Source organism: Eschrichtius robustus, chromosome 16 (genome assembly GCF_028021215.1).
Source record: "Eschrichtius robustus isolate mEscRob2 chromosome 16, mEscRob2.pri, whole genome shotgun sequence".
Taxonomy (NCBI): Eukaryota; Metazoa; Chordata; class Mammalia; order Artiodactyla; family Eschrichtiidae; genus Eschrichtius; species Eschrichtius robustus.
The window spans coordinates 2,168,939-2,181,160 of NC_090839.1; the positions used below are offsets into that span (position 1 = coordinate 2,168,939).

The window sequence follows — 12,222 nt, forward strand, 5'->3', positions numbered from 1 at the left end:
TGTGGGATCTTCCCAGACCAGGGCTCGAACCCGTGTCCCCTGCATTGGCAGGCAGATTCTCAACCACTGCGCCACCAGGGAAGCCCCCTTTATGCTTGTTTTACAGTCGACTTCCGTCGTAACAAATACCTCCAGCTTTCCAATTGTGAGCTAATAAAGCCTCCTTTTAGAATAAATTTATTTATAATGAAAATGAACTACTAGGGAAAATCTTAAGTAAATGGCAAGTGGCAGTCCGACGCGGCAAGGGCCTCGAGGGCTGGTGGGGGCCCCAGAGCCGAGTCACCGGCACCCCCATCGGCATGGGCTGTGCCCTGGGCCTGGCCCATCAGCCTGGAGGACGCTCAGTCTGGGAAACTGCGCCCCGGCTGGGGAGTCGATGCTTGAGTGCCTCCCTCCAGCCCTCACCTCCGTTTCGCCATGATCTCACCCTCCCAGGCAGGCCGCTCAAGGGCGGGTGATGGCTCTGGAAGTGAACTCCCATCCCAGGGGATTGAGGCAGGAGGGTGGCTCTGTGTGACTGAAACTCAGCAGGACCCTATGGGGCCCTCCTGGTCACAAAAGCCTTTCCGTGTCCCCTGTTTCTTACTTGCAGGAAAAAGGCTTCAGTCTCCTAGACCTTCCTGAATACCAAAGAGCAGATTCAAACACTTGCTAACCAGGGAAGTAAGGGAATGCAGAAACAAAGGGGGAACAATCACACTACAGTGCAGAGATCAAAGCAGGATCCTGGTTCCTGCTCAAGGAATATACGTAACAGTATCTTCAGTTCTTCTGCAGGAACTGAGGACCCCACCCAGGTGGAGGATGGCAGCTCCAGGCTGAGCACAAGATTCCTAGAGCCCCGTCCTGTTACCTCACCAGCAACCAGTCAGAAGAAAGTCACACACCCTGCAGCCCTCACCCCAAGTTTTGCCTATAAAAACTTCTCCCCCAAAACCATCAGGGAGTTTGAGGTTTTTGAGCATGAACCGCCCATTCTCCTTGCTTGGCCCTGCAGTAAACCCTTCTCTGCTCCAAACTCCGACATTTTGGTTTGTTTGGCCTCCCCCGTGCGACGGGCACACACACTTGTGTTTGGTGATATGCTGAGCTGGACACACCCTCCTGCTCCTCCTTTTTTCCACGACTGCCACACACGGCACTTCTGATACCAGAGGTGTCACCACATCCAGCAATTCTCTGCAACACCAGCTGGGGGTGCTACCATTTAACTCAACTCTGACACCATCTACCCGGAGAGGGCGTCCACCCTACAGGTTAAGGGCTCAGTCCCCTGAGACGCTCCCACTTCAGACGTCAATTGCCAAGTCCAGGTTATCACCTGAGCTTCTGACCGACTGGCTGTAAATCTGAGGTTCCAACAACCCCCACCTTGGGTTTGATTAATTTGCTAGAGCAGCTCATAGAACTCAGAAAACCGGTGTACTCACTAGATTATTGGTTTATTGTAAAGGGTATGACTCGGGAACAGTCAGATGGAAGAGGCGTAGGACGAGGTGTGGGAAGGCGCTCGGAGCCTTCACGCCCTTCCCGAGTGCCGTTCTCACTGACTCTCCATGTGTTCACCCCCTGGAAGCTCTCTGAACCCCGTCCTTTTGGGTTTTTACGGAGACTTCATTACGTAGGCACGACTGATTAAATCATGGGCCACTGGTGACTGATTCAACATCCAGCCCCTCTTCCCTCCTGGGGCGGGCGGCGGGGGGAAGGGGAAAGTGAAGGTCCCAGCCCTGCAGTCACAGGGTTGGTACCCCTGGTGGCTAGCCCCGGCCTTAGGTTCCCTTGGGACTTCCCAAAAGTCCCCTCATGCATGTAAGCTCAGGTGTGCTAGAAGGGGTTTGCTATGGATGTCTGCAGACATCTTTTTCGCTCTTATCATTTAGGAAATTGCATGGGTTTTATGAGTTCTGGCCAGAAACAGGAACAAAGACGAAACTAAGTCACAGCATCACATGTGGTGAAGGCAGGGCGATAGTCACGACACGTCTCTGTGGTGTGTATGGTGGGGTGTCTGACCTGGGGGGCCCTGCGAGGTTTGCTGCTTCATCTCTGCATTTTAATACCCACCCCCCAGCTTTCTGCATCAAAAAGAACAGGAAACAAAACAGACCAATCAGGCCAAGGAATGAAGCCGACGCCTTAATAACACTCGAGGGGCCCTAACTCCACAGATGGGGAGAGGCGCCCGCCACAGATGGGATTATTTACTAGGGTTCTCACCACCACTTTATCAAATTGTTGCTCAGATTGGGCTGCAATTTTCCTTCAAAGGGAAGAAGATGATGCTAGTTGATGGCCCTGATTATTGAAAAACAAATTTGTAAAACGAGTCCTTCTGTCCTTGAGGAAAAGCCGCCTCATGGTGGCTGCTGGGAGCAGGTGACCCTAAGGGAAGGGACACAGAACTGCCCCCTGGCACCTCAGGCTCAGCCTCAGCACCTCTGACTTTTCACCAAGATCATGGTCAGCGCGGACAAGCCATCATTCTCCATTCAATATCTTAGTCATAATAGGGAAGAAGTGTGAACGTGCAGACCCAAAGGAAGGTGTCAGAGGTCAAAGGCCACGACCCAAGCCTCTGTCCCATCCCCTTCCATGCACCAGAGCAGCCACTGGACAGTAACCGGGGACAGAGGACCCAACGCAAGCAGCTCGTCCACCCTGGAGGACGCAACTGCCCTTCCGACTCTTCTCTGTTCTGTGTATTACTCATCTCATTACTGAAAAGGCAAACTCTTGACCTTCTTAGACACCCAGTGCAGAGCCGGTCCCAGGCTCTAGGAACGAGCCCATCAGACTTGATTCGCGAGATCCCGGGAGAGGCAGGGGTTAAAGCCGAGAGCTTCCCCACCGGCAGGAGGGTCTCCACTTACCCGCACCAGCTGCTGCGGGAAGGGTCCGCGGGAGTTTTCTGGCACGTTGATGGGCGGGATGACCCAGTCCCGTTTCTGCCGCCTCAGCCCACTGGAGCTCTGATGCTGCGGCCACGGCCACAGCGTGTCATTCGGCGGCTGGACAGGGTCCAGGGCTGCACTCTTCTTTCCTTTCTGCAGCATTATTTGGAAGGGAGAGAAGAGGAAAAGAAGCCTGGTTAGGTTTTGCAGAGGAAAAGGCATCTGTTAGAATTTGTACTATCGTAGATCCAGGGAAAGATTGGATGGTGTTGGGAAAAGTGGGGACGTGTCAGGGAAAAAAATCTAGCAAGACCCTCATCTCTACAAAGAAATGGACTACAGATTAAATGGGGGTTAAGAAACCATAAACAAAGAAGAAAATATAGCTGACTCTTTAACCAGTACATCAGGGCTTTTTAAGCCCAAAACAATGGAAAAAAATTACAAAGGAAAATATTCATACATTTTAACTTAAAACCCTTGTTTACAAAAACATACCCTAAAAGCAACTGATGAATTTACAACAAATCTGACAAAGAGCTAAGAGCCTGACTATATAAAGAGTTCATACAAATCAATAAGAAAAAATTGGAACTTTATTGTAACAGGAAAAAGACACAAATAGATAATTAACAGCAAAATAAATACAAAGGATCAATAAACTCATGAAAAATGTCCAGTCATCAAACAATGCAAATTAAAGCAATATATCCTCCTCATCCATCAAACTGACAAGAGTAAACAAAATGAATCCTCCCCCCTGAGGAGCGTGTTATGAGTGAGTCAGCAGAGGGTGATGGTTGAGGGTGTGGGATTTGGCGTTAAACAGACCTGGTGTCTTATGTTTACCTGCAACCAAAGATTCATGTGACAGGGGGCAAGTCCCTTAATCTCTCTCAGCTCCAGCTACTTCTTTTATAAAACGGGCTTGGTAATAACAGCACTGAATTCCGAGGGTTGCTATGGAAATTAAGACTGATAAGAGCCCATGCCTGGCGGGAGCCAGCGGGACTGAATGTCGGCTGCTCTGAAGTCCGTGGGGCTCCTCACTGCTGGGGGGAGCATTCTGCCAACAACTATCAGGGGCCTCAAAAATGGTCCTCGCTTTTGACCCCATAACGCCACAGCTGGAAATCTGTCCCAGCGAAACTGCATGTGGACAAAACCCTCCAAATACAGATGTTCATTGTAGTTGTCTTTATAATAACATTATGTATATGTGAAATAGTAAAAATACCAGGAAAAAATTCTGGAAGTCTGATGGTAGTAAATAATAGTTAAATGCATTACACTACGTTCGTATCTTGGAATACTACGTGTCATTAGAAGTTACTCTCTGTAAGTCAGAAAGAGAAAAACAAATACCGTATGCTAACGCATCTATATGGAATCTAAAAAAAAAAAAAAAAAACGGTACTGATGAACCTAGTGGCAGGGCAGGAATAAAGATGTAAACATAGAGAATGGACTTGAGGACACGGGGCGGGGGAAGGGGAAGCTGGGGCGAAGCGAGAGTAGTATCGACACATATACACTACCAAGAGTAAAATAGCTAGTGGGAAGCAGCCGCATAGCACAAGGAGATCAGCTCGGTGCTCTGTGACGGCCTAGAGAGGTGGGATAGGGAGGGTGGGAGGGAGGCTCAAGAGGGAGGGTATATGGGGATATATGTATGCATATGGCTGATTCACTTTGTTGTACGGCAGAAACTAACACAGCATTGCGAAGCAATTATACTCCATAAAGATGTATTAAGAAAAAAAAAGAAGTTACTCTTCGAAGATATGAAGAAATTCCATACACCAATAGGAAGTGGAGAGATGGCACCAAAGTATACAGGCAGCATAAGTCCCCATGTTTTTTAAAAGGATCGAGAAAAGATTGGAAGGAAATATGTAGAAATGTAAACTCCGGTTTTCTCTGGTCACCAGTGAGTTTTTATTTTAATTTATTCCTTTTACCTTTCTGTATTTCTGAGTGTTATAATGTACATGAAATTATATAATTAGAAGAGCCAACAGGACTCAGGTATACACGAGACATCTACACCTATATCGCCTCCATGTTTATCTTCAAGGTGCCCCGTGTGGCCGCCTCTGCACCGTCCTCATGGCTGATGTTCATGTCACTCCGAGTCTCAGAGCCAGGAGCATATGAGAGCTCACGGGGCAGAGACAGACCTCGGACCAGAACAGCCCAAGCCAGAGAGGACAGAGCTGGCTGGAGGCCCTAGGCAGCGGCCCCTCTCCAATCACGGCGGGGTCCCCACCCTCCAGCTGAGCTCCCACCCAGTGAGAACCTGTTGGTCTTGGCACTGCCCGTTGAACCTTCCCCACTCCCTTTTGCAAAAAAGTTGCATAGAAATAAGTTAGACACACGTAGACAAAACTCATTAAAAAAAAGAAAAGTATCAGTCCTGAATGCCAAAACTTGATGCTACATCAATGGAAAAATCCATCTGGACAAGCCACACTCCAAAGAGACCCCCCTCTGGGACTCTCCCCACCAGGGGCCCAGCTGTCTTTTGTGTTGAGTTCCTGCACTTAAGAGTCTGCAGCAATTAAAAACCAAAAGGCTTCCCTAGGTCGCTTCCCATCCTTCATCAGAAGGATCCACGCAAGGTGTGTGCATCCCCAGCGGCCTTGATTTCTACGGAAACATGACATTCTCTCAACGTCTCTTCAAGTCAAACTAACAGATGCTGCCTTGTGACCAACCCTGCATCTCTCCTGATGACAGGGGTGGGGTCATCTCTAGGCTCCTCGATGAGCATCACAGAACAGCGTTCAGGATGGTCCTGGCCACACACCCCCCCTTGCAGCCAGGACGCAGACAACTGCTCTCCACGCGTCAGGGGCAGCCAACGCCGTGTGGGCACTGAGCGTTCTGCACCGTCTCTGCCTGCATCTTCCCTACTGCCAAGGCTGCAGGAAGGTCATCCCCCCTCTACCAGGGAGGTGACCGGGTGGCTCAGAGAGGCCAGGTAACTTCTGAAGGCCACACAGCTCTTTAGGCAGAGGCAGGATCTGCGTGCCCCCCTCACTTCTGGGGTTTCTTCATGAGGCCCCATCCCCTCTACGGGTCCTCATGTCAGTGTGCGGTGGGCTGGGCAGACACGGACATTCCCATCGGAGAGGCCCAAGAACGTCAGTGAAAAACCTCGGACCAGCAGAGGCATTTCTGAGTTCCCGCGGCGTCAGCTTCCAAGTGAGAAATGCCAGGTGTGAGATTCCCGCCTGCAGTCCCCACCTCTGTGCTGACGGCTGCCGTGTGTGCTCAGTGAGCCCTCCAGGGGACTGCCACGCGCCACAGACGCAAGACCTTGCGGGGGCTCCCGGCCTCACAGGAAACGAGGGTCACCCGGCGCAGGCGCCTGCCTCAGCAGAGGGGACCCGCTTGGTGTTTGATCTGAGCGCGTCTGCGTGCGTGTGTGTGGGGTGCTGGGGCAGGGGTCCCGGCCACAAGCACGGCCTCTGGGAGGCGGAGCCTGGCCATCCCGGCTCCCCCCACGTCTCCCACGTGCGGCACAGAGAATGCAGGTCTGCCTCGCCCGCTGATGCTTGGGCACCTGCAGAAGCTCACCGGATCCTCTGAATTTTAGACTCAGAATTTTCAAGGTTTTCATCGAGCCGTTCTCCTTTTAAAAACCTGCTTTGTCTTCATTTGCTTAGGCTGAGCTTGCACGGCGTTAATTTCCCTAGTGTTGTTTAAATAAATTGCACATATTTGCTACTATTTTAAAGCTGTGAGACAAATGTAATAACAAAATCTGGCGAAGATCAATGCCAGACCTGCACTAGCTTCAGCTGGGAAGACACACCCACTTCTCTGGGGGAGGAACGCCGACGATGACCTGTCACCGGATGGCGCGAGCACGCGCTTCTGGACCCGCGAGGGCCTCGGGCCGTTCAGAGTGCGGCACGCAAACCCCGACGCGTAACCATACTAATGGTAAATCATGTTTCTGGCCACTCTCGAAGGTATTTCCGAACAGCCGACAGCTGCCGATTTCCCCACTGCACCCCGGTCACCCGTGTTTCTGAGCCAGCGATGGCAGGTGTTGGGTGATAACATGAATGTGGCCTCTATGCTCCTGATATACATGTGCGTGTTCACCTACAGGCCTATATAGGCACACACATGTATGCACAGGGGCAGGCACATAGAGACACACGTGCACACACATATATGTGCACGTGCCTGTGTGCTTATGTATCATATACACATGCATGTGTGTACATGTGTACATATGTGTGTGTTTTGTTTCTCTCTCTCTGTGTATGTACCGTGTCACAATTTTCTCAAAACCAACAGCCCGGCCCTGACAGGCTGGCCAGGCTCCACATCACTGGTTCCTCACAGACAGTTCAGCCCAAGTCAGAGGTCTTGTAACTGGTGGGGCTCGGGGAGGGTCCCGACTGCTGCGCTGGCCTTGGAGCCAGCCAAGCTGGTACCTGCGGGTTTGCAGGATGGCGAGCGCTGGGGAAATCGCCTGGTCCTCTGATGGGGCTCTCAGCCCAGCCCAGCCCACCCCAGGGAGTAGCTGGGACTCGACCAGCAGCCGCCGAGCGGGGGACGGCGTGCAGCGGGGGTGCCGGCGTTTGGGCCCTGGGGACCCCTTGGAGCCCTGACCCCAGGAAGGGGTGGCAGACGGGCTTTTACAGCGGCATCTTGAGGGGCCAGGACCGCTCAGGACACGCGTCTGTCCTGTTCCGCCTGCAGCGGGCCTTTCCCAAAAAGGGCGGAGGAAGGGTAGGGGCCATGGCTCCCAGGTACAGACCACGTAGAGGCCAGACGCTCATTTGTGAGGCCCTAAATCCGTCTGCTTCTTAATCAGCTCTTATTTACAAAGCATCTCTCAGTTCAGATGGCCTCTCCCACTGAGCCTTCACCAATCAGGCTTAGCATCAGATTCGTTCTGCGGACGATGCCCTGAAATGGTGATTGACTAGGGGAGGGGCCTCCCCAGGCTGGGGTCCTAGCGCCGGGCCTGGGACCCGGGATGAGCCTTTTCCTGCCTCTGGGCCTCCGTTTCCCCCTCCGGGGCTGGACGAGCTCTGCACTTTGGGGGCAGCTGGGGCGTGGGCAGGAGGCTGGGGTACCTTCTGGAGTGTAGCTTCTTCACGTCACAACCTGGGGGGTTCGGTGGTCTCGCTCCTGAGCGATACAGGTGAGCTACGGAGTCACTGCCCCAACGGACTCGCACTTGGCAAAGACAAAACGCCATCCCGTGCCTGTGCGGTTGCTTGGGCTGGTCCCCCTCGAGGGGTGTGTACCCCCGCTCTGCCTATAGCGCGTGGAGGTCTGCGGAGCCCAGGACGGGGGTCTAAGATCCTTCTAGGTCACCTCGTCTCTGGGCTCGGCGTTCCTCTCTCGGCAGGTTTTCAGGACCAGTCTCTGGCGTAGGCATCCTCTCTCCAGGGACAAAGTGACAAAGCCCCCACGCTCAGGAACACAGTTCAGTGAACTCAAGAGAAAAGGGGAGGAATGGAGACAAGGACCGTCTTCCATTCTCATGGGAAGGCCGAGGCCCCAGATTCACAGGCAAGCTGCACGACTGCCATCCTCCCCCAAAAGTCATCATTTCCCACCTTCTCCTGGCACCCAGCCCAAACCTGGAGCCCAGCAGTGACCTGCACACCCACCTTCCCAAGGTGGCTTTTGTTTTTAGCTCCTCACCGGGCACATTATCTTATTTTCTTAAGCTCCCAGCAGCCCTGTGCCCGCCCGGGCCTGCTCTCCTTGTAAGGAAGGTTGCTCTCTGTGTCTGATTATGAGCGTAATCAAGTGTGACTTCTAGGTGAGGTCTTCAGGGACTGCCCGACATTAGGAAGAACCTCGGTCATTTCCTTTCCATCATCATTCACAAGTGAAAGATGAATAATGTAAAACTGACCTGGGGCAGGTTTTAAATTATCGCCTCTTTTTTTTTTTTTTTTTCCTTTTTTTGAAAAAGGGGGGAAAAAAAAAGAGAGAGAGGAAAGTGTCAGGGAAGGACGATAGTCATATGCACTTCCTCCAATCTACATGCAAAAAGTTATCATTTGTCATCTTTTTCTATCACCCAACCACTCGCCTGGTAGGAACACAGAATTATGAAGAGCCAAGTACAAGCAAATAGGTGACTCATAAAACACTCACAAGTGACACTGAGCAGGGAATATAAACAATCCAGACTCTGTCCTCACGGCAGCAAGTCCCTCCCCAGTCATCAGGGTTCGAGGAGGGTGACAGCTGGTTAGCAGCGAATAAGCGATATGTAGTGCTCACCTCTCCTGGTGGCGGGAGTGTAGGTGACGCGTCCCACTGCGAGACAGGCAGGGACCTGGGACCCGGGACCCTCTGCTGCAGGGCTTGCACCTGGACAGACGTCTCCTTGAGCAACAGATACAAAGAAACTGTAAGGGACTAAAAAGAACTGCACCCACGGCGCAGTTGGGGCAAAGTATGAACAAGATACAAAAAGTCCAAAAACCCAACTGCCACTTCTGAAGACCTGGGAGCAAAAGCAGGGTCCTGTGCATGTGCCCTGCACCCACCACCACCAAAGCCACCCCTCTGGCCCGAGCCCTGGACACACCCCTATCCTCACCCCATACACGGAACCCCACGGACGCCCAGCCGCTTCTGCAAAGTGCAGCGAGCTCCACTGTTCTCCAGAGAATATGGCCCAGCAGAAGCCACTGCCCTCAAGAGGCAACGTGGATATGAAAATGGCTTCAAAATTTCCAGATCCCGGTGCGTTTCTAAGGAGCGCCTGGCAGCCCTGACCTCCGAAGATGGGGTCACAGATGACAGCCTGACCCCCCATGGGCCCTCCCATGCAGCCGTGGGGTCCTGTGCCGCCCTGCCTCAGCACCCTAAACTCCCCCCACTTTTGAGAAAATAGCATGAACACAAGTCCACCCAATTCAACGAAAGCTAAATTTACGGGGAAATTTTCAAGTTAGTTCCCCGTGGGACGTGCCAACCAGGCGAGCTGACCACCAACGTCCACGAGGACACTTCTTGACCAAGGGGCTTGGGGTCAGCTTTCCGGCCCTTCCGCCGATGGAGTCATGGGCCTTCATTACCCAGGGCAGTGCCTTCTTGGGAAGGTGCCCTGTGCGATCTTCTTTCCCTGACTGGCAGTGCAGCCCCGTGGACCCTGAATGCGGAGGCAGGGGATGGGCAGGCGGGAGGGAATTGTGTTTTTTAACTTCCCTGGTCCTCCCTGCTCTCTGGTCTCCAGACTGGGCCGTGTGCCCAGGAGCAGTGCGTCCAGCCCCTCTCTGGGCAGTGGGTGTGCAGCTCAGGGACGGGGGTCCGGGACCTGCACCTGCACTGAGCTTCCTGCGAGATGCAGGGAGGGGAGGCCCTCAGGATGGAGCCCTGATGAGGCCGGGGCTGCTTTTCTTTTGCCACGAAGGTCAACCAGCCCGCGTGTCCCACCGCACGAAGGATCGCCGGGGCATCCACCCAGGACCCCTTTCCTTTCAACCAGCGTCCAGCGTCCAGCGCTGTAGGCTCCTGCACCTTCTTACATGCAGAGTGACCAAGACCCGCTCACAGAGTCTCACCTGACCCTCTCGGTGGCCCTGATGTTGGGGAAGGAGGTGGCTCGTCCCAGCCACGGAAACACGACCAATGTAGGGCTTGGGGCCCCCAGGTTACGAATTTCATGGGTCTGTACTCAAAATGAAACACTCGGGGAATGACATGCCATGTCTGCATTGTGGGCTAACACTACTTATGCTGCAACAAGGGTAGATGAGATTCATTCCCCAAATGTCAATGTTGTTTACGACCCTCTCCTCTGTCTCTGATTCACCAGCCTTCCTGCTTTCACTGCTTCCTTATAGCTTTGGGTTAAACATGCTTCAGTAAGGGAAACGGCATCCTCCCACTCCTCAACTCTCCCAAATGTCAAACCCAGCACTGACTTTCACTGAGGATAATTAGATTTCATAAAAAAAAAAAGAGGCACCAAAATCTATACAGATAGTTCATTTCTCTACCTTCGACTTCCCTTTCAATATGCATTTGAAAAATGGTACTTTTTGTTTGCCTGCAAGCATGTATATTTAAAATATTTAACTAGGGTTCTGTCTGCAGCCGTCTGCCTGGTTTCCATGGTAGCTGAGGACCGACAGAATAAAACAGTATTCAACAAACACGAAATAAAACAACAGAAAGATATCTCCGTTCTTTAACAAATAGAGCATGGGAGCCATTGTAAACAAACATTTGCATGAGTTTGGTTCTGAAAAGGCACTTAGTGGGTTTTTTTTTTACATCCACGACACTATAGGGAAGACGAATGCCCTATCTATGCCCCGCAAAGCACTACGGTATTTCTTACTCGCGATCTCTTCTAAGAAGGGGAGATTGTTTTGAAAATTCCCATAAAAATCATACAAAGAAAGTTTTCCTGAATGAAATAGCATGATTATTTCCTTGTGCATCTATATTTGGAAGGACAGTCTTAAGCGAAAACTCCTGTACACGCTGCCCGCTGTGTGCGGGGCAGGGGGCAGGGACGGACGCGCCCTCCCGCCTGCTCACTCACGCCCATGACAGCCCAGGAAGGGAGGGGCGGGTGCTGTGCTCACTCACACCTGGGCAGAGGTCCGGGGACTGGCCCAGGCTCATGGGGCTGTGACTGAACTCAGGCCACTCCCTCGGCCCCTCCCTGCTCCTCGGCTCGGAAGGGGGCGCTCTGACATGGAGGGTAGATGCTGTCGGTGCTTTGCGACCCTGGCACCCAGTGCCCCCGTGTCCTAGGCAGATGGGCCGGGGACTCTGAGGGTGGGAGCAGCCCTGGGGGAACAGCTGAGATGCGGTTCTTTAGGCAACTCGTATCCATCACCATCATCCCGAGGGAAGGCTTCACGTTTTTAAGTAGTGTCAAAACCACACTTCTTTTAACAGACGCTCGGAGCACACCCCTTGCCCTCTTCAGCCTTGTGTCTGCCCAGAAATGAAGACACAAGACTATGTGCCCACCCGTGCAGCCCTGGGAGCAGGCAGGATGCAGGTGTAGTGGACAGGAGCACAGGCAAGGACATGTCTGCTTTACAGGCCACGGTAAGGAAGTTGGGGGGATGCCCGAATGTTCAGACAAGCCCGCCCCACCGTGTGTGTGTGTGTGTGTGTGTGTGTGTGTGTGTGTGTGTCACCTCCACGAGCCCGGCCAGGCTGCTCGGCCATCCTCGCCCCCCGGCACGGCAAGGACCCCCAGCGCCTGGGCAGTTCTGCCTGCCCCTGCCTGGCTCGAGCCGACGTGCGGACCCAGGGCATCCTCTGGGGGGTGTCCTGCGCGTTTGCAGGGTGTTGAGCGGCATTC

The 12,222-nt window shown here is 52.9% G+C and overlaps 1 protein-coding gene across 2 annotated transcripts in view; it reads right to left on the reverse strand.

The window, feature by feature from the left end:
- The window catches only part of CDH4 (cadherin 4), a 563,832-nt gene that overhangs the window by 135,284 nt on the left and 416,326 nt on the right, over positions 1-12,222 (reverse strand). For both annotated transcript variants that reach the window (XM_068565975.1, XM_068565976.1), the window contains one exon: positions 2,877-3,050. In XM_068565975.1, the coding sequence (XP_068422076.1) occupies positions 2,877-3,050 (174 nt within the window). The remainder of the gene's footprint in view (positions 1-2,876; positions 3,051-12,222) is intronic.